This window comes from Nelumbo lutea, chromosome 1, assembly GCF_056320005.1.
Source record: "Nelumbo lutea isolate HS-2025 chromosome 1, American lotus-T2T, whole genome shotgun sequence".
In the NCBI taxonomy this organism is placed as follows: Eukaryota; Viridiplantae; Streptophyta; class Magnoliopsida; order Proteales; family Nelumbonaceae; genus Nelumbo; species Nelumbo lutea.
This window is the reverse complement of record NC_142684.1, coordinates 120,127,882-120,154,124: the sequence shown is the minus strand read 5'-3', so window position 1 is coordinate 120,154,124 and position 26,243 is coordinate 120,127,882. Positions and strand designations below refer to the sequence as shown.

Here is a 26,243-nt window from a genome sequence, read left to right as displayed (position 1 = left end):
AAAAAAAAAAAAAAAGAAGAAGAAGAAAAGAAAACGATCGACTTCATAGTAACTAACATTGTTGTCTGGTTTTGTATCTACTCATTAGCTATTATAAGTAAAGTCAGATGCTGTTGGCCAGTTTGGTACCATCCTATGACTGATTCCACTGATCACATCTTTGACTACATTAGTACATTCATTTCTTTGGGTAAGTGGTGGATCAAACTTCAAAGTCAATTTCTTTACATTACAGAGGATTGCATACCAGACTTCAAGCCATTGCACACAGGATTTTTGATAAGAGAGTTGAAGAGCATTTCATGGCAAAAGTACACATGGCTTCAATCACCTCCCTCTCTGAGATTTTCTCCAAAGCTTGAGACCACTGATAACAAATTCCAAAAGCAGGGGGTGCATCGGTTCTACCAGGAGAAAATGGAACTATTCCATCAGGAGTCACTTCCAGTTCATAGAAAAGACATTTCAGGAGCCAACCATTCAAGGAATTAGCAAAACCCTTCTGTTCACTGATCCACTTGAAAAAATTTGAAATCCAGTTTAGAAGCTCTTGTTGGAACTGTATTGTGGCTGCAAGATGAGCAGAGCTAAGCTTTCTGTTGGATGCAATAGCATCTAAATTTTTTGCCTCTGTTATGGCGTGTTCAAAGCTCCCAGATTTAGCAGGCCTATGGCGTGTTCAAAGCTCCCCTGAAACCAGGCCTCTTGGTGAAGATATTGGAGGGATGCACCTGTGGTATGCTTATCCCACGTGGGTAGGGGCTATGAAATATTGTAGTCCAAATTCAAATATCCTATGAACCATTGGAAATAAGATACTCCAGTCCAAATTAACACAAGAGATATCCATATAAAATTTACACCGATGTGTATTCCAAACACCAACAAAAATTTCATCAAATTTCACACATCGACAACCAAACACAATCGGAGTAAATATTTTATTTCAACCGGTTCCAATTTACATGTATCACCTAACCGGTTTACATTTTTCCATGGGTGTAAATTTGCTTTTCCACCCCAAACAAACACAGCCTAAATGAATAATAAATTATCATTATAATACAAAAAATAACTATAAGTATGCATAATACAAGTATACAACCCATAAAGTAATACCCACTTATTACCAAAAAAACACCTGCCTTTAAAGTGTAAGTAATTATCATTTAAAAATTAAAACAGCCTATGCATCAAAACGAATTATAAAAGTCCCCATTAGTATACCTAAAAGTAGTATGCATTAAATGCAGTGTACCAATTTTATAGTCATTGTCTACGTTAAATGGTTGATTAAAAGTCTCAATTACTCTCTTCTCCGGTGATTGAAAGTTTCGCTTGTTAAACGGCATCACATCAGTGCCCCACAAGGCACGCCTCAGAGCTTCACACGCATCCTACATACACGGTTGGGATGTCTTAGCGCTCCATTAGCGACTAGTGTGTATTGGGAACACCCTCAGTACTTGCCAGTGGGAGATGTTCCTAATACACGGTTAGGATGCTTTGTCTAAGCTCAAACGTCTCCTACATGCATTTTGTGAAGCAAATCAAACAGCCGATTGACTTGCTCGTAAGATTCTCTCTAGTAGGAGATAAGTTTAGATTATATCCTGCAAGAGCTTAGGCCGATTTGTTCTTTTCAAATCAGCCTCCCACAACATCCCACAGTATATCATCATTGGGAGATGTTCCTAATGCACAGCGGGGATATATCCGACTACCCTCTGAACCAGTGATTGACCGGGGGGGCTGATTTGATTTCTTCTTTTCATTATTAAGAAAGAATTACCCCCCAACTTGTGTAGCTCCTCAATATTTCTATAAAAAAAATACATGGTTGGGATGTGCCATGGGATACACCCTTTTGGACATCCTATATAAAAGGAAAAAAATGAAAAAAGAAAAGATAAAAAGACACATCACACTCAACGATCTCAATGCTAAATTGGAGTTATTGGGGGAAATTTTTCAATTAATATCTTATATTTTGGGCCTACTACCACTTTGGTCCCCAAATTTTAAAATGCTACAATTTAATACTTGAACATTTAAAACATGCCAATTTAGTAGGATAACCCATCTCCCAACCTATAACCCTCCAAACCCAAGGCTTGGATATGCTACCCATTACTTGTTCCTACATCTCAACCCACTTGGACATAATGGTTGTGCATTGGGAATATCTTCCTTTCCATTCATATGGAGATGTTCCCAATACATGGCGACAGTGTTCGGTGGGTATCGATGCAGGAACAAGTAGTGGGTAGAAAGATCTGAAGCACCCAATCTCGTGCAGGCGAGATTCAATCCCAAGTCTCCAAGAAACGAGTTTGGCTTCCATTAGGGCAATGCCCGTTAGAACAACCTTTACAATGTCACATTGAGAATATCTCCATACTTATGTGCTTTATTTCGAGACCAAATCTACTCCTCACACATGGTGCCTCACACCGGCCTCACAAGCACATTCCAATATGCATTGGGAACATCTCCTGTATGTGTTATTATTTACAAGAGGTGTCCCAATACATGATGGAATATGCCTGTGAGGTCATTGTGAGATGCCCTACATGAGGAACATATCCCAATTCATGGGAAGATATTCCCGATGCAAGGTTGCAAAAGGCTATTGAGACGGTGTCAACAAGGGCTTACCCTGACTAAAACCGATCTCCGAGTAGACCTTACCATTAAGAGCAAATCAAGACCGGATATACTCCTCACACCTGGTGCCTCATACACACATCCTATCATGCATTGAGAATATTTGCTGTATTTATTAATTATTATTCATGGGAGATGTTCTGAATGCACACTAGATATGCATGTAAGGCGCCCACCCGTTTTGAACAAATCAGCCCCCGAACGTCGCACAACACATCCCCGCAGTGTATTGAAAACATCTCCGCATGATAATGTTCCCAGTACGTCGGGTGAGTGGGGGGCTGATTTGAACTCGCTTAGCCAACGCCTAAAGGCCTAGAAAGGTATAGCGCTATAAGGGAAACTTTGTCTCACCCATTTATAAAAATGAAAATGAAAATTTGTCTTACCCATTCATAGTCGAACCCTATTTCAAAAGATTACGAATGTTCTTGGTTTGATCATAGACGAGGAAAAGAAAGGAAAATGTGAGATTTAAAATCACCATCCTCCCAAAAAAATAGAGATTTAAAATGACCAAAATGAGGAAACGGGATCCTTACATTTCGGTCGGAATCCCCTCGAAAAGAAAAGTAAAAATGAGGGAAAAAAAATCGAGAGCCTCCTTCAATTGGGAGTTTCTTTCTACTGTAGAAACAACGGAAACAACGGTGAATCGTGTATACAGAGAGGCGACAAGTTCAACGCAAAAAGAGGGTAAATTCACCAATTCCCAGCAACGAGGCGACAAGCAGAGGTAAGTTCGAATCTGAAAATTGCAGCCGATTTCTCTTCTTCTTCTTTTCTTCTTGTTTTGGTTTTATAATGTATGTGTATTAGGTTTTTCATTTTGCAGATACGTACCGAGGATCATTAACATAGGTGGAGGGGTATGCCGTTTCTGTTGCGATTTCAGTGGTTACCTGGTATGAACTATCGACTTTTTCACGTGTTCGTTCGTTTCTTCAGTCCTCCTTCGTTGTGTTTCTCTCAGCAGTTGAACTATTCTATTTTCTGTGGCTCGTTCCGTATCTGAGCTCAAAAAGTTAAATAGTGATTCAAGCATTCAAACCATACAACTTTTTTTTGTTCCTTCTGACATCTATAATAAGTATCAATAAAACCATTGAGCAAAATGTTTTTTTTTTTTGGAAAAGGTAAGGTATTTTATTAAATCAAGAACCAGAACAAAGGAGCCTAGGCCATTAGAGGCTGCCTAGAGCCACCACAAATTACAGATACATCCAGTTCTGAGATCTAAACAACAGACTCAAATTCTGATTTTTAAACACCTCCGTTGCCGACACCCTGGACAAAAGTTTACCCACAGCTTTCTGCACCATTTCCTCTGGAGATTTAGCTTTGCCCTGAAAAATTCTGTTATTTCTTTCAATCCAGATAGTCCAAAGCACAGCAGCCGGAATAGTCTTCCAAACCAAGTTACCTTTTCTTGATGAGACCCTCAATCTGCCAACACAACAGCAGATCCTTCACAGAACTTGTCATTATCCAGCTAATTTCCAAAGCTTGAAGAAAATGCCTCCAAATATAATTTGAGATTGGGCAATGTAAGGCCAGATGATCAGTAGTTTCTACTGCCCCACCACACAAGCCACATGACATATCCGAAATCTGTATGCCACGTTTCACTAGATTAACTTTGGATAGATGTTTATTTAAAGCCATTGTCCAGAACAAAAACTTCACTTTAGAAGGACCGATTGAGTTCCAAATCTGCCTAGCCGGAAAGTTTCCCTGACCTGAACTTATCAACTTACTGAACATAGACTTTACAGAGAACCTGCCATCAGCTTCCCATTTCCATCTCCAAGCATCCTTCATGTTTGGGTCAATCCTCTGGTTATGGAGCAGGCCCAACAGATTTGCATACTCCTCAATTTCCCATCCAAAGAGACGCCTCCTACAAGTTAGGTTCCAACTGAAAGAGTTACATCCACATTGAAATTCTCAGCCACTGAGGAATCCTGATTTACAGAAATTTGATACGAGAGAGGAAAGGCATCTTTCAGACACACTTCAGAACACCAGGAGTCTTTCCAAAATTTAATTCTTTCCCCATTTTCTACGTTGTAACTGATTCCTTCCTCAAAAAAATTAGAGTTCTTCATTATACCTGTCCAAATGGAGCTTATCCCTTTTGAAATAGGAGAATTGGATCTCCAATCACCCCAATCCACTCCATATTTGTCCACAATCAACTTTCTCCACCAAGCATTTCTTTCATTTGCAAATCTCCAAAGCCATTTACACATGAAGGCAGAATTGAATTTCTTCAAATTTCTTATTCCCAACCTCTAAATTCCTTAGGAAGACACACTTGGTCCCAGTTTACAGCATGAACCTTCTTCTCCTCCTCCCAACCTCTCCAGAGAAAATTTTTCTATAGTTACTCCAATCTGTTAGCCACTTTGGAAGAAATAGGAAAGAGGGAGAGGAAGTAAGTAGGTAGATTAGAAAGAGTACTCTTAATCAAAATCACTCCCTCACTGAAAGAAAGCTATTTAGATTTTCAGGAAGCTAATTTCTTCTCCATTCTTTCAACCACTGGATTCCAAATCTGAGGGGAAGTATATTTAGCTCCAAGAGGGAGCCCCAAGTACTTGACCGGAAGATGGGTAGCCTGAATAACTTCTGCACAAACTTCTAGATTTGTAACAAGATCTACAGGGATAATCTGAGATTTACTCAAATTTACCTTGAGGCCATACACCACCTCAAACCAACTCAAAATTCCAAGCACCACCTCTAGTTGATTTGGAGAAGCATCAACAAAGCATAAGGTGTTATCAACAAATTGAAGAATATTAATTTTTTCTTTTCCTGGAGCAATTGCAAAGCCCTCCCAAAGCCCATTCTCAGCAGCCTTCTTGCTAAAGAGAGATAAAATTTCCATGACGCAAATGAAGAGAAGGGGAGAGAGAGGGTCACCTTGCCTCAAACCTCTTGAACTTCCAAAAAACCCTGTTGATTGTCCGTTAACTAAGATTGAGAACTTAGGAGTCTTAACACAAACTCTGATCCAGTTTCTCCAAAGCTGCCTAAAATTCATTTTCTCCAAAACCAGATCCAAGCAGTGCCAGTTAACATGATCATAAGCTTTTTCAATATCCAGTTTGCATAGAACACCTGGGGTCCCCTCTCTTCTTCTGGACTCCAGCAGTTCATTGACAACGAGAATAGAGTCAACCATCTGTCTACTCGGGACAAAAGCACTTTGGTTACAAGAGATAACACTACCTAACACACACTTCATTCTTTCAGCCAAAACCTTAGCCAAGATTTTGTAGAAACTATGCAAGAGACTAATGGGCCTGAAGTTCTTTATATTGATGGCCCCCTCAATTTTTGGAATGAGAGTGATGAAAGTTGCATTCAGACTTCTCTGAAAGGAGGCGTTAGTGTGAAATGCCTGGAACACCTGCATCAGATTCACTCCTCACAATATCCCAACATTTTAAGTAGAATAGATTAGAGAACCCATCAGGACCCGGTGACTTATCATTTTCTAGCTTCTTTACTGCACCCTTAATTTCCTCTTCTGAGAATGGTCTCTCTAACCAGGTTTTCTGCTCTTAATTTAATTTATTAAATTGGAGCTCGGAGGGAAGAACCAGACTCACCACACCTGTCCTCCTACACCAGCTTGCTGATTGAAGAGAACCTAGCACGAGCATTTGCCATTTTGTGAAAGAACTTTGTATTTTTATCCCCCTCTTTAAGCCAAATGGATTTAGCTCCTTGTCTCCACTTCCTCTCTTCCTCAACTGCCATCTTGTCATACCTGATTTTTGCAATTGACCTCTTAAGTCTCAGATCTTCAGACAAGGGACCCGCCTCTTCAGCTCTGTCAATCTCAACAATGGTGCTCTACAAAGCCTTCTTATCAGTAACCCACCTCTTCATACCTGATTTTTGAATTCTCTGTTAATTGATCCCGTTCGTTTGGTTAGCAAGTCATCCTCTGTCTTGACTAGAAAGGTTGATCTGTATCCTGCTCGGCTTTCATTTGTTTATTAAAGCAGCTTTGATCTTGTTATTCATATTAAAACAGATTTTATTTTATTTGTTGAATTATTCTTTCTCTGATTTGTTCAATTACTAATTTACTATTGTGATTCGCTTTGGTTTTGAATTACTATGACACTCTGATATACATACCATTACACTGTGAAACTCAACATGTTTCATCCTTGACAAGTTGATTTATTTTCATCCTTGATACACAATAATCTGAGGCATTGTTATCTATCGTGATGTGAATTTAAAAAGTCATAAATGGTTGGGCTGCAGCGGCTACCACTGATTCCTTAGCCATCTGATTTGAGCATTATATAAAGAGATTCACAAATATTTCACCCCATCTAAAAAGTTCAACAAAATCAGATGGTTATAATCTCATGTGGGCACACAGAAGAAAATCCTTTTTATGTTAAAGTGGTAAAGGGTATGGCCAATTAGGAGGGAATTTGCTTTATGAATTAGGAGTGGTTCCCTATTTGGGCTACTAAATTAAATAAGCTGTCACATTGAACATTGAAAGTTGAAAGCCACTCTTCTAGATATCATTGTTAGACAGTTGGACTTTCAAAGCTGTCCAACAAAAGTTATATATGCACAGATGTCATCCTAATAGGATCAACGACTAAGAGAGATTAATTTAAAAATGAAATGAGTTTTTTTTTTTTTTTTTATAGTCTAATATATAATGGTTTCTTTCTTAATTTAGAAAATTCTAGCATTATAGAACTATACTTCTCAACAGGGAGAGTTGTGTAAATCAACAATTCAGATGAACAAAGAACATTATCCATTCATGGTCAAGTTTCAGTCTCTAGTTCTAACTAATGGCAAAACTAAACCCATATGGGGTATTTTAAAGTTTAACAGCTCAATCTTTTAGAGGCTATTGACTGGCATAACTTCATAAAGACCCAATAACTGATTAGAGAGAGGCCTAACTTAACATTTTATCTATAATTTGTTATGCATAAGTTATATTATATCAGATTATTGAAAAAAAAAGAGTACAGAGAGGCCCCCATCCATGAAGGAGGACAGTTAAAACAAACCATCTTAAAATCCTAATATTTTGTTTTATGAGAATTATTTTGACCCTGGTACATGGCACACTTCATTTATGGATTGTAGCCTTAGTCAATGTGGTCAAAGTGCTTTCCTTTGAGAATGACCCTTTTCCTCAGGAAGATACTTCTTATGTGATTGATTTTCTGAACTGTTGATTGCTCCTGAATCACGCATACCTGTATGAATCATGCAATCTTGCTTCTTCATTCCTCCTCTTGTTTCTCTTGTACTAGCAATTGGACCTGATGACAAGTAGCACTCGTATATACCTTTTAGAGTCCATTTTGACAGATACAAAAAGATAGGCAATGCTGTCTTTTTGGTCATGTTGAGAGTTCAGAAGGTTCATCAGAGAACTAAACTCAACTAGGTCTTATCTTAATTAATCTTGGGTTGGCTATAGGAATCTTGCTTTGCTGTCTATTCGTTTTGAGAGTAGGCAGAACTTATGGTGTTTGAGAGAAAATAAATTAGAACTGCTGCTTAGCATCGACATTTGCACCATTCTTTGCAACTATTGTTTAAAAATGGGGTAAATCAGTTAGTGCTGGTTTCTCTCTCATTGATCCTCCAAATAAAGAGTTTAGGCTTGGCATGTGAGTTAAGAAGGTGCATTGTGGATTAGGTTAGGATCGGTGTAGTTTATTGATGGTGAAGCTATGGTGCTAGGTCTTCCTGTTGCCATGCAGTTTGCAAAACAACTACACAAGCATGGAGCTGCCACTGTGAAACAAGGAGCAATATAGAAAGAAACAAAAATTAAGAAAGCCATGCAAGATTAGCAATGAGTTAGTTCTAATATAAAAAGTGAATGAGATCTTTACCATTCTAATATACTTTAGTTCCACTCCAGAAGCATAAAAAAATCAAGTGCAGATCTATGAGAGCTCTACTTATACCTTTGTGATTTCATAATTTGTTGGAATCTTGTTGACAGGAGGTCACTAAACTAAAGAATGAAAAACATCATTTTGATGAACCCTAGTTACTTGATTCATATTTTCTTATTCAGTTTTTCAGTATTCTGTTGAATTGCTGGCTTCAGTTTCTCCAATCCAATCAAAGCATTCAATAATTTCTATAGTTTGGATTTTGGAAATAGCCTAGGTAACTTATCATAAGCATACACAAGGATATTACATCTTTCAGTTGATTGTGGATGCCATAGCATGTCCCACACCTCCATAAATGATCATCCATTTAAATCTGGCCTAACCATGTAATGGCAATTGGAACGTCTTAGTGGGAAATATGCCTGTGCAAATTCTGGTTTAATTTTTTTTTCAGGCTTTATCCTGTTTTGTTTGCTTAGGTTAAAATACTCATTGCCCAAAAATTAGGAAGCTGTACAGAAATCAAATGAGGCAGGCAAGACATCTAAGCATGTTTTCTTTTAATTGCTGAAGTCTATACTAAGATCTTTGAATATGAGGAGTTTTAATCCAATGCTAATTATATACTCCCATGAAAATTAAGAAAGAGATTAAGATAACAGATGGACAATACAGTGGCTTTTCTTTGTGGAGTAGAGATTGAGCCTTGAATGCTCGGGTTTATTCTTTTATATCATTAATATTGTTGTCTATGTTGCAAAATGCCCCTATTAAGATGATTCTTGTTGTACAGATGGAGACAAACACTTTCAAAACTCCATGCTGCTATCTGTGTCTTGCATTTTGCCCTTTTTACCTTCTTTGGTTTCTGTGTTTTATCTTGCATGCATCTCTTGTCTGGCAGGGAAAGATTGATCTTGATTCCACTGAGTAAATAACTCATATATAAACCCAATTGGCCAACCATGTCATACAATGACCCTATTGGCCTAAGAAGTGCTAATGAGGCTGAGAACCTTTCAGGTTATGACTTAAGAGTCCTGTTTTTAGGATGGATTGATGCAAATCTAATAGGGGCAAATCGTAAATTTAAGTACATGCTTGACTTTTTATCATAACCTACATCTCTAAACATCTCTTTCAACTCAAATCTCTTCTTCATAATTCTTCAAAGTTCTTAGATTCATTGGAATCTGCAAAACCTTTTGTCCAGCACAATATGTCCAAAGTCCCAGTGGCAACCATCAAATCTGTGTCAAAGGTTCTAGTGACTAAAAACTGGACAAAATAAAGTTTCACTCCCCACGTTTGAGTTCCAAATGAATGGAGCCTAAAAAAAGACAGGAAATATTTAACATAAGAACAACAACAGAACTATCATTTGGATCAAAAACTTCCTCTTGTATGTGAAGTTATGGATTTTGCATGGGTTTAATTCCATTGTTCATATATCAAGTTTATGGTCTATCATATATCAGAGTTTCCTCTTGTAATTCGAGCTGAAATGCATGTTAGTGGTATGTGCCAAATGGCCAAATCCATCCTAATAAGTAGCCAAGTTGCTTTGCTGTGGCCACTAAGCACTCACCCAGTCACCCTGTCTGGTTGTATACACATAAAATCAAAACCAAGTGGAATATGATTAGAGGGATTCAACTCTATGTGCCAAGTTGCTTTTTTCCCCAATTTGTTCTTATTCAAGGATGCAAAGGTGCTGCAAGAGAAGACAGTGAAGAAAGCAGCACAGGCTGCAGCTGGAGGAGGAGATATGAAAGGTGAAAGCAGCAACAAGAAATAACTACAGGTTTATTGTATAAGGGAAATGGGGAATTTAGATGCTTGGATCAGATTTTGGGTTTTTCTCTATCCGTGGCTAAAAGGAAGAGAGTTGTATGAAGTTTTGTGGTTCTATGTCTCTCTGTTTTGTAAAGATTACCTCTTTTGGTCTCAGATGTGAGAACTAGTTCATGTTTGATTCGAGAAACTCTATTGTCTATTAAATTCTTAATTGGTATCTGATTTAGAATCCCTATTAAGCTTTATTCAATCTGCTTTTATCGCTGTTGATTTCCTTACATTTTGAGCAATTTTATCAAAGGCCCTTGTTTGTAGTCTCCTTTTAGTTTATGAACTTGGAAAACGGTGCACAACCTACTTAAAATTGTATATGATATACAGAGCTCAATAATGATTTTCTCTTTGTTATATTGATGATTAATCCATGAATATATTTTGAGAAACTTCTTGCTCGTTAAATTTCTTGTTCTGATAAGCTTTTTTCTTTATAGTAATTGTGATGAAGTTGTGATTCTTCCCCCTTCCAATCTAAGGAATGTTGCCTTTTTGAGATCAAGCAATGGCTAAAGCTTTTTGGGACCTTGTGAAACCACTAGAATATCTGTTAATTCTGAGTAAAAAGATAGTTTTTTGAAGCACAAGTAAAATTAGAAGTTGGAGGCTTTATTTTTGAGTGGTATAACATGATTGAGAGAGGTGGTCTAGAAGAAGTTAGTGGAATTGACTCAGGAGATTGTCTGTTGCAGTAAAGTTTGGTATGGTGGAATTGTGAGTGGTTCTTGAGAACAGATACCCTGTAAGCTTCAAAAGGGGTTTTATGGTACACCATCCTTTTTCTTTTGTAGATTTATTCAGCCTTCTAGCTCAAAGTTATCGTTGTATTATATATTGGTTGGTTACCAACATATGAAGATGTGCAATTATACATAACTAGCTAGTGTTACCACTTCCTATCAGGAATATCACTGTCTGGATTCTCCTTTGATGTTCTCTGTGAACTGGGGTTTGTCATTTGCTAGATTCATGAGTTCTCAATAGGAGAGTGATAGGTAGCCTTTCTCAACCATATGGGGTAGGTTACGTAAGTCTTGTTTTGCAATTCCCTTCTGATCAGTATCAAGGAACACCTAGCATGAGTACGAAAAGATAAATCAGAATCTGTGATGAGTGTTTAGTGTCGGCTACCTACCTGACACAACCCTCCTTTATCTGGGCTTGGGACTGGTGGGGTAAGGCAGCTCACACTGAGTTATTAGATGAACAAAGTTTAACATTTGAAAAAGTAGTCTTTTTCAGATTTTAAATTTAACAAAATTTAAAATACTGTCCTATGCTAAAGCCTCCCAGCCCTCCCTGCATGTTGATTATGATTTTTAAGATTGTTATCTAGCTGTTGAGTTTCAGAAGTTTCTCATCCTGCAGCCTTCATCAAATTTGTGTCCTTTCACCCTATAAAATTAGTGTCTTCTCTGGTATTGGCAACTAGTTTGTAGAATGTCTTATATATTTTCAGTAGATAATGCTAGGGATTTGATTTGTTCTTTAAGAAGCTTATAATGTATGCTTCCCACAAAATTTTATTTGTAACATCTGAATGGGAAACCAGTTATATGTTCAAATTTCAGCAGTGGCAACCATGTTTTTTGAACGGCTGTGAGGCGAGAAGAGCATATGCCACAAGGAGGCAGGGCCAATTAGCCTAGCCTCAACAGTCTCTTCTATGGGAGACAGTCTTAGGCCTCAAATTTCTGCTGGTGCGTTAATTTCTGACTTCTGAGAGGCGTACGCATCTCCTAGTAGCCCTGCAAAAACAGATTAAACCTTCAATTAAAATTCTTAAATATAGATCATTGAGAACTTAGCAAGAAAACCCTATTTTCACAACATTTTGGAGGCTTAGCTGCTTGATGCTTTGCTAAAGACAAACAACTAAGTATCTAAGATTGGAAGTGGAGAGGACAGTTGAGATCATTCAAAGTTCATAATCAGGCATGCTGCTTGTATTTATCAGGTGTAGCAGCACAAGTTCCAGCACAACCACAGTTCATAATTCCTGCTCATTCCTCATTTTACACAAGGAAGTGGTTCAAATCAAATGGCAGGTTGAGGGATGGATCAAGATGAGTTACATCCTAAGGTATGATACTTTGTCCATCTATTCATCTATTCCTTCCAACGTTCCAGCAGTATTATATTTTCACTAGAATGGGTCATTGTTATTTACAGGTATCCTTAGATTGCAGCAGGACTAAGAGCCCCAGTATTGCTACTTGAGTGGAAAGTTTTGAATCTAGCCTTGCAAATTATCATCTTTGCATTCTAGAGGTAAAATTAATACTAAATCAAATAATAAAACTTTGCTTATGTATTAACTACTTGTATGGTGCATGGATGTAGAATGTGAGCTAAGATCTTCTTACTCAGACTGAATCAAATAATTTGCATTTCCATTATTTTCTCTTGAATGTATAATATTATATGTGTGTGTGTGTGTGTGTGTGTGTGGAGATTTAATTTCAAATAAAGTGTTGAGGAGCAAGTGGACCTGATTTGAAAAATATCTGGTTTAACAACAGACAAGCCATGAGTTCAAGTGTAAATGTGTTGAGGTATGGGAAGAACTTCATTGCAGCAGCCATAGATGCTACATGTCAGACCAAAGCAAGAAAGAAAAGCAGCTCAGAAACTGTTAATGATCTCAAAAGGCAAAACCCAACTTCAAAATAAATAACATGATAAAAAAACCATGAACTGGAAAGGGTTCAGAAGTTAAGGAAAATAAACCAAAATATACACGTGTTTCTTTTTATGTTGCATGCTGAAATTCAGACCTTGGTTAGCTTGGTTGTGGTGGACATTCCAGAGACCTTAGAGGCTTCTTGATCAAGTGAATTGAGCCTTTGAAAGAGTTTCCGTTGTAAGGATTGGTTTTGGGTAGTTTCCACATCCATTTTATCTTCTTTGTTATCCACCAAAATATTCTGCTGAAATTCATTAATTTTGGGTAACTCTAATTTAGTTATAGATGTGTAAGTGAAAAATCACTGGACTGCAAACAAAGATCTTCCAAATAGAAGTATTTCTGCCGAAATTCAAATAAAGTGCATTTTGATTTTTCTCTCAACTATATAAAAGACATGCATGTCAATTTTGTTTCTATTTTCTTATAAACCCCTGTTTCTTATTTGTTATCTGAAGAAAATTCTTATAAACCCCTGTTTCATCCTATTAGGTAGAAGAACACCAACAGAAATATCATAAATACTTTGCTATTTTAATCATTAGGATGTCCACAATTTCAGGAAAATAAAAAGAAATATGCTAGACATATACATGCAGAAAAGTTAAATTTTATTAAAAGATCCATATTATTGGGTAGATTACTGAGATGAAGTTTTAATAGAGCGGAGAAAGGCCAAATGCCAGTTAGTTTAAATCATTAGCAGCATATTTACATATTGGCATACATACACATAAACTTTTATACCTATGTCTATTAGATGGATAGAGATATAAAATGAGAATTCATCATTTAAGTGAAAAATAAATTAATAATTTTTTTAATGATCGAAAAAGTTGTATTAAAATCTCATTACCTTAAACCGATTATATGGTATTACTGTAATACAAGCATGATAGAATGTGAGCAAGAAAACTGCTTCTTCTTCTTCTTCTCTTTATACACTTGCCTAGTTTATTTGAAATGATATTTCACTGGATGTAAGTTAATCCTTACATCCAGACATAACCTCTGGATTTTTAGCACAAAATGGCCACTCTCAGACATAAACCCATTTTCTCATGGTTGCCAGCCTAAGATTTTGACATCACACCAAAGCAATAGCCTTCTTAATCTGATATCAAAGTAAAATCTGAAAATACAAAATGAAAAAGAGAAATCAAAGGAATTGAGCTAAGCCACAGGAAGAGGAAATTGGTCATATTTGATGTTATTATAGTTCTTTTGTTAGTGATTCAAATAGCCTCTTGTAAGCTCTCACAATGAGCTAGGGGCAGACCAAAAAGGACATGGGTTCAAGTAGTAAGAAATTATTTAATGGCTCATAATTTAAGAATGAATATGGCACTAAACAGAATAGAATGACAAAATAGGGTTCATGTAACCAACAAGCCTGGTTTTGAATGTCGTGAAATTTCGCTAATGTCGCCTGACATATGTCGATGTCAAGGCTTACCGACATGAAAATGGATGGTAATATAAAAATTACATTATTTCGGTCGACATTTCCTTATATTTCGAAAATGTCGACCAAATTGGTCCAAATAACAAAAAACAAAGACGGTTGTTCCTATTATGTCGACAGGATGTTGACTAATGTACATTAATAATATAATATATTAGTATATTATATTAATATAATACAGTATATTAATATAAATTATTCCATTAATAATTTCTATTTAATATTTCACATACAATATTTATAAAAAATAGTTAACAAAAAATAAAAACAAAAGAATAAATTAATTACTTTATAATATAAAACATAAAATATTTTTCAAGTAATAAAATATTAACTAGTTAGTATTTTTAAAATATTTATTAAAATCAGAAAATGTTTATTAAATTTTATAATAAATCATATTCTAAATTTAATATAAAAATGAGAATAAATTTATTAAATGTTATAATAAATCATAATTTATTATAAATTTAGTATTAAAAATCATAATAATTAATTTTATAAGAAATCAGAATTTATCATAATCTTAATAGTTAATACTACAAAAAGGAGAATCGGTTTATTAAATTTATAATAAAGCACAATGTATTTTAACTTTAATATTTAAAAATCAGAATAAATGTATTTCTATTTACTAGTGTGAAATAAATATATTTGAATTTATAATAAATCAGAATTAAAAATAAGAAAAGAAAATATCGGATAACCTTGTAAAAACATCAAAATGCATAATAAATCAGTAAATAGTCATTTACTAATTTGTTTTTGATCTTAGTTTCTTAGCTTTATATAATGGTTGGGAATAAGATAATAGTCTAGAAATATGTATTAATGCTTATTTTGTCATTTTACAAAATATCATTGCATATTTCCACAATGTCTCTAATTTTTACAATATTTCCCCTCGACATTTCCGACATATGTCCTATATTTTGGTAAGCGACATTTCCATCGACATTGACATTTTAAACCTTGCCAACAAGGCTTAGATGATGATGATGATGATGATATATTGTCTTATCCTGAGACAATTTAGAAGGCAAAGAATGCACTGAATATGCTTATTTTTTTGTAATGTTTTCTTTGATTGACATTTAGTCATTTTGCAGAAAACTCATATCTCATCCTATGTGTTAGGATTTCTGAAGAATTGTAAATGCAGATGGATTTTACTCCCCAAATTCCAAAATATCCAGATTTAACAGTTTGGCTCCAAAGATGGTGCTATGGAGAATTAGAAAACTTCTGGATTTTGAGCAGAGTTTTCCACTACTTTGGTGGATTTCCAAAAAAAAAAAAAAAACATGGATTTCAAATATGCTCCTTAGATCCTCCATAATCCAACTACAATCTTATTAGTTATGTCAACAAGAGTGGAGGAAGAAAGCAATGTTAAGATGAAATTATGAAAGAAAAAAATTAAGAGCAACAATGTTCAAAAGAGGGACAGGAAAGGTCTGGTGAGCAAAGTGAAAAAGAAACCCGGATATCAGTAAGGAATAGATTAATTAAGCATAATTTTAAGGTAATGGGGACAAATAACATTTTATGTTGATAACCCACAGGGCGTCTCAATGCAGCTCTTGAATCTGTCGCCTCCTTGGAATTTCCCTCGTTGCAACCATCCCAAAAGAATTTGATCATGTTGTGTGTAATTCCTAAAGAAACAAATAATCTTCGGCAAAACCGGATGAGATAGAATTCCATTCATTGCACATAGTAATAGAATTTGAACCACTGTCATAAATCTGGGGGATTGTGTTGTCTGCTCATCAATGTGTTTCGGACAGTTTGCACCTCATTTGTTTCATGACCATTTTCACTTTGCTCACTACCCCTCCCCACTCCTGATTCAGGACCAGCATTGTGTTATGGCCATTTTTTAGTTTGATGTCAGAGTAGACACTTGTTGCCCCACCTTGTTTAAGCATGTGTTTTGTGATCATAATATTCTTAAAGAAATGAAGTGGAAGTGTTGAATTGCCTTTCTTTTTGAAGAGAATGAAAATGAGTTTCAAAAAGAAACTGTAAGCACTGACATTGAGTTGGCATGAAGTTTTATTAAGTTTGGTATATACTAAAATGGTGCCATTATTGTCTTTAGATTCCAGATACCTACTTGAAACTCTTAGCACTTGCGTGGTATGGAGGAAAAGAAAAATTCGGAAGGAAATTTTTATCCTGAATCTTCTTCATCTACTTCTTCATCAACTCAAGAAAATGCTCTTGCCGATTCTGAAGTTCCAATTCATGCACTCCCTAATGAAAACGTAGTGACTGACCAACAGAGCATTGTTGTAGAAGGCTCTGGAGTTTCAATCATACAAGATGCTTCTAATGTCCTGGTACTCGACCATGATGCACTTAAAATGGAGAACCTGGAAAAGTTACAGCCTGGAGTTAAGGAAATGGAACAAGAGTCATTGGAAGTTATTCCATCACCTCATTCATCTAATGTATTGGAAGCACAACCAACTGATACTACAAAGCAATCTGATGGAATTGCCACTGATAATATTGTTGCTGTTGAAGTTAGTGATATAGCATTACCATCTAACGGATCTGGTGAAGTAAGAACCTCTGAAATTAGTGATAATGTTGTTCCACTAGAGGAGTTTCTTCTGCCCCAAATGGAGGTTTCAAGCATTTCCAATAAGAACCTACAACTCAGTGGCATTTCTCAACATGTAAAAGAGGATGTACACAGAAGTCTTGTTGATACTGCAGCACCTTTTGAATCAGTTAAAGAAGCTGTTTCCAAGTTTGGAAGACTCGTCAATTGGAAATCCCGTAGAAGCCAGACTGTTGAGGTAAGATATTTCTTTATCTTCATTTTTGTTTATCATTTCATTGTAATCGTTTCATGATCCTTATTATTGGTATTGATAATAATCCTGCTTCAGTGCTGAAAAATTTCCGAATTTTTCCTGGATTCTTGGCACTTTTCGAACATTTTCTTCTTCATTAATTAAATCATTTGGATTGACTTGTAACAGAAAGGAAAACTATCTTGGTTATGACACAGCTCCTATTGTTACTTGTCCTTTTGTTTTTCAATTTTATTAGAGAGATGGATGAAACAGATTCTTAGATATTTCTGCTTCACACAAAAAACTAACATACCAATTTTATCTTTTCTCCCAGCCAGATTGTATCAAGCTGTATTTGATTAATTGTAAGACAAACTCTCATGCCATGTATCTGAGCTACTACTCCAAACATTCCTATTTCTTTTAACTAAAACGTGGAATTTTCAATCCATTTGTCTACAAAACATTGCATAAAAATTGACAAAGGGATCAGAATTTAATTTTCGATCCATTTGATTTCCTTTGGGCTTCCTGACCATTAAGTTTCTTTTCTTTGGTATAATAGGAGAAAAAGAATGTAGAACAAGATCTGGAGAAAGCAAAAGAAGAGATTCCTGAATATAAGAAACAGTCAGATGCCGCTGAAGGTGCAAAGACTCAAATACTAAAGGAACTGGACAGTACCAAGAGACTAATAGAAGAATTGAAGTTGAACCTAGAGAGAGCACAAATTGAAGAGAAGCAGGCAAAACAGGATCATGAACTTGTGAAGCTCAGGTTGGAAGAAATGGAACAAGGGATTGTAAATGAGACAAATTCTGCAGAAAAGCAACAGCTTGATGTAGCAAAATCCAGGTACATAGCTGCAGTAACAGAGCTGAAATTTGTGAAAGATGAGTTGGAAGCACTAAGTGGGGAGTATGCATCTTTGGTTACTGAAAAGGACATTGCTGTAAAGAAAGCTGAGGAGGCTGTTTCTGCATCCAAGGAAATTGACAAGACAGTGGAAAATCTGACTCTAGAACTGATTGCAACAAAAGAATCACTAGAATATGAACAGGCTGCACATTTAGAAGCAGAGGAGAACAGAATTGAAGCAACTTTGGCCAGAGAGCAGGATTCTATCACATGGGAAAAAGAAGTCAAGCAGGCAGAAGAGGAACTACAAAGTCTAAATGAGCAACTTCTCTCTGCGAAGGATCTCAAATTAAAACTAGATACTGCATCAGCCTTGCTACTCAATCTAAAAGCTGAATTAGCAACTTACATGGAAGCAAAGTTGAACCAAGAAGCCAGTGAAGAAGAAGGAAAGCTAAAAAGTGAGACAAAAGAGCCAAATACGAAAGCTCATATAGATCCACAATTAACAATTGCTTCAGCTAAGGAGCTTGAAGAGATCAATCTCGGTATCGAGAAAGCAACAGCAGAAGTAAATTGTCTGAGGGTTGCAGCGGTGTCACTTAAGTCAGAGCTTGAAGCAGAAAAATCAGCACTTGCCTCAATTAGACAGAGAGAAGGAATGGCATATGTGGCAGTTGCATCTATTGAAGCGGAGTTGAATAGAACTCAGTCAGAAGTATCTATAGTGCAGATGAAGGAGAAGGAAGCCAAGGAGAAAATGGTGGAACTGCCCAAGCTGCTACAGCAAGCTGCTCATGAGGCAGATCAGGCCAAAGCACTTGCTCAATTAGCCCATGAAGAACTGAGAAGAGCAAAGGAAGAAGCAGAGCAAGTCAAGGCTTGTGCAAGTACCATGGAGAGTAGAATACATGCAACTAAAAAAGAGATAGAGGCTGCCAGGGAATCAGAGAAATTGGCATTGGCAGCAGTCAAAGCATTGCTGGAGAGTGAATCGGCTCAAAGTACTATTGGTGACAATAGCACTGCTGGAGTCACACTCTCTCTGGAGGAATTCCATGAGCTTAGTAAACATGCCCAGGAGGCTGAGGAGCATGCCAATGTGAGGTTGGCAGCTGCCATCTCTCAAATAGAAGTAGCTAAGCAGTCTGAGTTGAGAAGCTTGGAAAAGTTGGAAGAAGTGAGTAGAGAGTTGGCTGCAAGAAAGGATGCTTTGAACATTGCAAAAGAAAGGAACAAAAAGGCAAGGGAAGGGAAGCTAGGTATAGAGCAAGAGTTGAGGAAATGGAGGGCTGAGCATGAAGAGCGGCGAAAGGCTAGTGATACTGGTGAAGGGGTCATAAATCCCACTAGAGGCCCAATGAGGAGCTCTGAGGATGGTGAAGAACCAAAGAGCTTTGACAACAAACTAGATGACACCATTCCTGTGGAAAATGACTCAAGTCCAAGGGAGGTTGCCCCAAAAAATATCTTTGAACATGATACTTCTCCAGAAGCGAAGTTTGAGAAGAAGAAGAAGAAAGCAATATTACCACGGGTCGTCATGTTTTTGTCAAGGAAGAAGGGGCATGCATCAAATGCCATGTAGCTTTTCATCATTGTGTGTTGTTTCTGGTTTCTACTTCTGTGTTGCAAGGTTTTGGCTAAAGAGTCATCCAAGTGCTCAGATGGATAAGAAAAATTTGTTTGTATTGTATAGATTGGTGAGAACTCTATGTATGATAACTTCCATCGGTCTATATTCTTTCTCTTTATGAATTGTTGGTTTGGTGGTTGGCAAGGTAATAATAAATTTGTTGGGGTTTGTGTGTGTGTGTGTGTGGCGGGGGGGGGGGGGGGGGGGAGGATGTTTGAAGAGTAATAAGTTGTACTGAATTTTACATGATTCCAATTTGGAAGAAACTTCTCATAAATTCCATTTTTTGATCTTGTCAGAGTTGTGATTTAATGTAGGTGTGCAAGTTGGACAGGTTCGGGTTGCAACTTTTTTTTTTTTTTTTTTTTAATTTGAATGGGCCAGTCCTGGAAGCTTGGACTCAATATAGTGTAAATTCTGCCAATTGGGTATATGACTTGCACCCCTAATCTATATCTATATAAGAAAGAGGTGTGTGTGGAGGCCAAAGGCCTCAAAGCACAGCTCACACGGTCACACGTAGGCCTCTCTACTCTCAGTACTTGCACATGTGCAGTTCCAATTGTCTTAATTTTTTTTTGTCTTTTGTAAATCAAGTATTTTAATTGCTGATTGTTCTCATTTGTTGGCATTACTAACTGCCTTCTCTCAGCTTCTTTACCTTGGCTCTGCTTTCTCTTGGCAAAGTTGTTTTTAAATTCATAAATCTCATAATGGCTGTCTGCATGTACACCTTTTTAAATTCACCATTAAAGGTACTGAAGTTTAGCTCTTCTCAGCGTCAATTTCTCTTCCATTTGTGGAACATTCACTCAAGAAGATCAGAAATCCATTTACACTTACATCTTTGGAAGAAACTTCTCATAAATTCCATTTTTTGAGATCTTGTCAGAGTTGTGATTTAATGTAGGTGTGCAAGTTGGACAGGTTCGGGTTGCAACTTATAAAATTGAATTGGGTATAAAGTTGACCTTGGTTCAATTTCCACCCCAAACAAACGCAGCCATATAATCAAATCAAGGGCTATTAATAGGTTACATTTATTAACTATATTATTAATGAAAGCATAATATGATAATAATTTTATCTATAAACAAAGTATTCATGTATATATATATATATATATATATATCCCAACAATAAAATAGGTGTATGGTCCCATCTTCTCTTTCTAGTAAATGGTATCTCATATAGAAAGCCCTTCGAGCGTGTAAAATGCGCTGAAGCAACCTCGGTATAAGTGCATATATATGAAGTCCTTTTCAATGGTTCCCTTTTATTCTAATTTTCACAAGGAATCCTAAATTCTGCCACTATCCAATATTCCTATGATTTCTGCTATTGTTGAAATTCTGGTGTGGAGAATATTTAGGGTTTTGGTTCCCATGAGGAATCATAAATTGTTTCTTGGGGTTTCTTGTTCTTAATGGTTGGGTTTACTATTCCAGGGGAATCCTAAAGTGTCTCTTCCTCTAATTTTGTCATTCCTAATTGTTCATTTGTTGCAGGTGACAACTAGTGATCATCTATTTAGTCGGGGGAGGATTGTCAATATCAAGTTTGTTCTCCATCTTGTCGTTCGTGAATTTCACCGGTTTCCGACACTAGTGCATCATTCTTTGGGCTATAAGATTTGCACTGAACGGTGTGTATCATGTAGGTAGTGTTAGACAATGTATGCCCTTAGCTCCAATCAGATTGATGTACATATCCATTTATTGTAAATGAATAAAAGTACATAATTGATTCATGTTATATTTTGTGTGTTTCTGTGTAATTACCCTTAAACTTGACACTTATGAGACTCATGTTAGTTTAGAATGTTCTTAGTCGTTGGATAGACTTGGGGAAGTTTATCCTACCAAGATTGACATTAATGTGTTACCAAGTAGGTTGGGGTAGCTTGTCTCAGCTGCTAGGGTTAGACTCGAAACACATGTAGTGTGTGTTTGTTTGAAACATTGAACTTAGATCATTTTCCAGTTATGCCATAGACCTTAGAGACTGGAGGGAAAAACTGGAAAGTTACACCTAACCCCTAGACTCGATTATGGTACTACACTAGGTGTCGGATTAGGTTATCTTTGATATGCCAATCAGTGAGATCCTTTGGGGGTCAAAACCTGGGTATGTTGGAGTAGTTGGAGAATTCACTCGAGTGGGTGATCATAGTGACAGGATCAGCCCCTTTGTCAAACAAAGTGAATGATCAGGATTGCAATCTCTCAAATGGAAAGCAAAACTGCCAGCAATCTTGGTTTAAATTCCTAGGATCCATCCGAGCAGAGAGTACAACACTGCACTTTGCAGCCAGGGGAGAGGTCATTCCCTATCAGGAAGTGTTTGATCATTAAGGGCTGAGAGGTTAAGTGTAAGAGACTATTTAGGGTTGTTTTACCTGATGGGCTATATCTCACTTAAGTTCATTGTCCTTGGGCCTTTATAGGATGGTTGGACTCAATGACCATTTAATGTAAATGTTGGGCCCACTAAGAGCCCTGATGGACTCAGGGGTTTACTGTGCTTGTGAGTGAATTCGACCATATTTTTTCACAGAAGTTGGGCTGAACCCATATGAGCTTATATGAGGTCATTAGTCATGTGACTTGGGCGAATATGGGTTTGGATCAGCCTTTATGATAAGAGGAAAAATCTTATCCACTTAAAGAGTCCAAATCCAAATAAAGATTTGGATTAGGAAGCTCCTAATTTGATTAGTAGAGTTGATCTTTAAGGCTTATAAATAGAGGAGGGTGAATTGCTCCTGATCACACTGCTCTCAGCTCTCAGCTCTCCCTCTCCTTCTACTCTTGCCACCATACAAACCCAGTTCGTTCTCTAGTTATTGGACTGATAGAGATCATTTCTCACTTCTATTTTTGCAAGAAAAATCAGAATAATTTCAAGCTCACCTCCCTTGCTTGATCCAAGCTGTTGGATTACAGTTCTTGCAGAAAGACTACGTTGTTGAACCGGCTTCAACCTAAGCTGTGCCATATTTAGTGGAAGCTGGTTTTGGTACCCTCTTTGGGAACTACACATGTGGAATCCGTATTAGGTATTCTTCTCCCTTTCTTTTTATTTTAGATCTGGTCCAGTTTTGGTGCAAGAACGATCCTTGAAAAATACGATTTTTTTAAAATATGGAATACGATTCCCGGAAAGGTAAAATAAATTTTTGAAATTTCACCCTACCATTCAGCATGGTTCGGTCATCCATATGATGGATTTCCCCTTCCTTCAGGTAGGTCCCATGGGCTACCGATTATGAGTTGGGCAGGTGTGTGACGTAGGTAGGTCCCATAGATTTGATGGTGGGAGCAGTTTGTGTAAGTTGTTAATAGACTAGGCGAGTTATGGGAGTTGTGTGCCTTATAGATTAGGCGTTTGGGTTGTTGCATTTTGTTGGGTGTTGTAGACTTTTAGTGAACATGTTATTTGGTATTGGGCTGGGTAGTGTGGGTATTTTATTTATCCCTCCCTTATCTAATACAATTCAATTTTTAGAAAATATTTTACCTTCCACTTGCCCATGCAACGCAAGGGCCCTTTCTACTAGTATAATTAACTATAACTTAATTAATTAAACTTAAATAATTTAATAAATTTAAGTAATTAATAATATAACATGAATTATCAAAATTTTAAGTAAAATTAAATTAAATAGATTAGTTAATTTAAAAACAATATTAATTAATTTAAAATTCACTTAGTTATAGGAGTGATCATTGTCACTTTTTAGTGGCCCATGCCTAGGAATGGCATCAAGCTAGATTATCAAATAAATCCTTGCCTATGACCCTAATCCTTATCAGGGTTAAAAGTTTTCCTTCGTCCCCAAATCCTTTAATTTTTTAATTAACATTATTTTTTGAAAAATAAATTTACTTAAAATAAAAGAAAATTTTAAAATATAAAATGATATTTTGATAAATATTATCATGTATATAAATAAAATAATATATATATATATATATTCCTGCCTCGACAAAGCAATCCCCATCGGAGAAGTCAAGTACCCGACGAGAATTGGGAAAATTGCCATCCCTACTTGTGCCTAGTCCTGTATTAGCACAACAAACTACAAGGACTAGGCTTGGGCCCAACACTTCAAGCCTAGCTCAAGCCCCACATGGCTTGAACATATTTATATTATTTATGCATACTTATAATACATATAATATAAGATATTTTTTATGTTATAAACTGTATAAAATAATTTTTATATACATATTATAAGACATATAATTTTTATGTTAGACAATGTATGCCCTTAGCTACAATTAGATTGATGTACATATCCATTTATTGTAAATGAATAAAAGTACATAATTGATTTATGTTATATTTGTTGTGTTTCTGTGTAAATACTCTTAAACTGGACACTTATGAGACTCGTGTTAATTTATAATGTTCTCAGCCATTGGATAGACTTGGGGAAGTTTATCCTGCCAAGGCTAACACTAATGTGTTAACAAGTAAGTTGGGGTAGCTTGTCTCCACTGCCAGGGTTAGACCTGAAGTACATGTACTGTGTGTTTTTTTGAAACACTGAACCTGAACCATTTTCCAATTATGCCCTGAACCTTAGAGATTGGTGGGAAAAATTGGAAAGTTACACCTAACCCCTAGACTCGATTATGGTATTACACTAGGTGTCAGATTGGGTTGTTTTTGATATGCCAATCAGTGAGATCCTTTAGGGGTCAAAACCTGGGTATGTTGGGGTAGTCAGAGAATTCACTCGACTGGGTGATCATAGTGATATGATCAACCCCTTTGTCGGACAAAGTGAATGATTAGGACTGCACTCTCTTTGATGGAAACCAAAACTACCGGTAGTCGATTTCAAACGTGTTCGAGATTTGTTTTGCAATATATATATATATACATATATTATGTTTTAAGAAAAAATGTTTGCAAAAGGTTTTAATTCCTAGGATCCATCTTAGTAGAGAGTGCAACACTGCACCTTGCAGCCAAGGGAGAGGTCCTTCCCTGTCAGGTAGTGTTTGATCATTAAGGGCTAAGAGGTTAAGTGTAAGAGACCATTTAGAGCTGTTTCACCTGATGGGCTATATCTCACTTAAGTTCATTGTCCTTGGGCCTTCATAGGATGGCTGGATTCAAAGATCATTTAATGTAAATGTTGGGCCAATTAAGAGCCCATACTAATTGACTCAAGGGTTCATTGTGCTTGACAGTGAAATTAACCAAGTTTTTTCACAGAAGTTGGGCTATGTGAAGTCATTGTTGGGTCCCATGCCATACAAAGAGAACCAAATTGGCCAACAACTAATTAGGGATGTGAGCCGCTTAATTAATTGGATTAATTAAGAAGTCACATGATAGTTTAAGTAGCCATTTGACTTGGGTGAATATGGGTTTGGATAAACCTTTAAGATAAGGAGATAAGTCTTATCCACTTAAAGAGTCCAAATCCAAATAAAGATTTGGATTAGGAAGCTCCTAATTCGATTAGGAGAGCTAATATTTAAGGCTTATAAATAGAGGAGGGAAAACTACTCTAGATCACACTACTCTCAACTCTCTCTCTCCTTCTGTTCTTGCCGCCATACAAACCTAGTTCGTTCTCCAGTTCTTGGACTGATAGATATTAGTTCTCACTTCTAATTTTGCAAGAAAAATCAAAATAATTTTGAGTTCACCTCCCTTGCCCGATACAAACTATTGGATTATAGTTCTTGCTGAAGGACTATGTTGCTGAACCGGCTTCAACCTAAGTTGCGCCATCTTCAGTGGAAGCTAGTTTCGGTACTCTCTTTGGGCATGAACACCCACTTTGGGAACTATACGTGTGGAATCCATATCCAGTATTCTTCTCCCTTTCTTTTGATTTCAGATCTGGTCTAGCTTTAATGCTAGAACGATCATTGAAAAATACAATTTTTCTAAAATAGGGAATACGATTCCTAGAAAGGTAAAATAAATTTTTGAAAATTCACCCTACCATCCAGTATGGTTTAGCCATACATATGATGAATTTCCTCTTCCTTCAATGGTATTAGAGCCAGGTTCCGATCCTGGGACCAAAATTAAATTAGATCTAAAATTAAACCGAAATTGGTAGAACTGTTCTACTTGATTTGCGCAGTTTGCAGTTTACTAAGAATCTGGTTCTCAGTTTTGGGCAATTTGATCTGAAATTAATTTTATTTTACATTGGATTTTTTTAGAATTTTTCTATTATTATTTCTTGAATTTTTGGGTTGTTGGTGTGATGGAGATCGAATTCTTTATTGGCACTAAGATTTGCGAACCCTACTATTTATTTATTTGATCATTGGTCTGTAAATAATTTATTTTTAGATAAAATGTATTAAGATTTATT

At 36.5% G+C, this 26,243-nt stretch overlaps 1 protein-coding gene across 5 annotated transcripts; it reads left to right on the top strand.

Moving 5' to 3' along the window:
- The first annotated feature begins 2,893 nt into the window (after positions 1 to 2,893).
- On the top strand, positions 2,894 to 20,196 carry LOC148877139 (protein WEAK CHLOROPLAST MOVEMENT UNDER BLUE LIGHT 1-like). 5 transcript variants are annotated; one of them, XM_088981816.1, is made up of 7 exons: positions 2,894 to 3,403; positions 3,503 to 3,572; positions 12,008 to 12,136; positions 12,394 to 12,519; positions 12,609 to 12,707; positions 16,692 to 17,397; positions 17,963 to 20,196. In XM_088981816.1, the coding sequence occupies exons 6-7, from the start codon at positions 16,732 to 16,734 to the stop codon at positions 19,841 to 19,843; spliced, it is 2,547 nt and encodes an 848-aa protein (XP_088837942.1). In that variant the 5' UTR covers positions 2,894 to 3,403; positions 3,503 to 3,572; positions 12,008 to 12,136; positions 12,394 to 12,519; positions 12,609 to 12,707; positions 16,692 to 16,731; the 3' UTR covers positions 19,844 to 20,196. The 5 variants fall into 5 exon arrangements, with proteins under 5 accessions (XP_088837942.1, XP_088837940.1, XP_088837939.1 ...); XM_088981814.1 differs by having other exon boundaries at positions 3,487 to 3,572; positions 12,011 to 12,136; XM_088981813.1 differs by having other exon boundaries at positions 3,487 to 3,572.
- Positions 20,197 to 26,243: the final 6,047 nt, after the last annotated feature.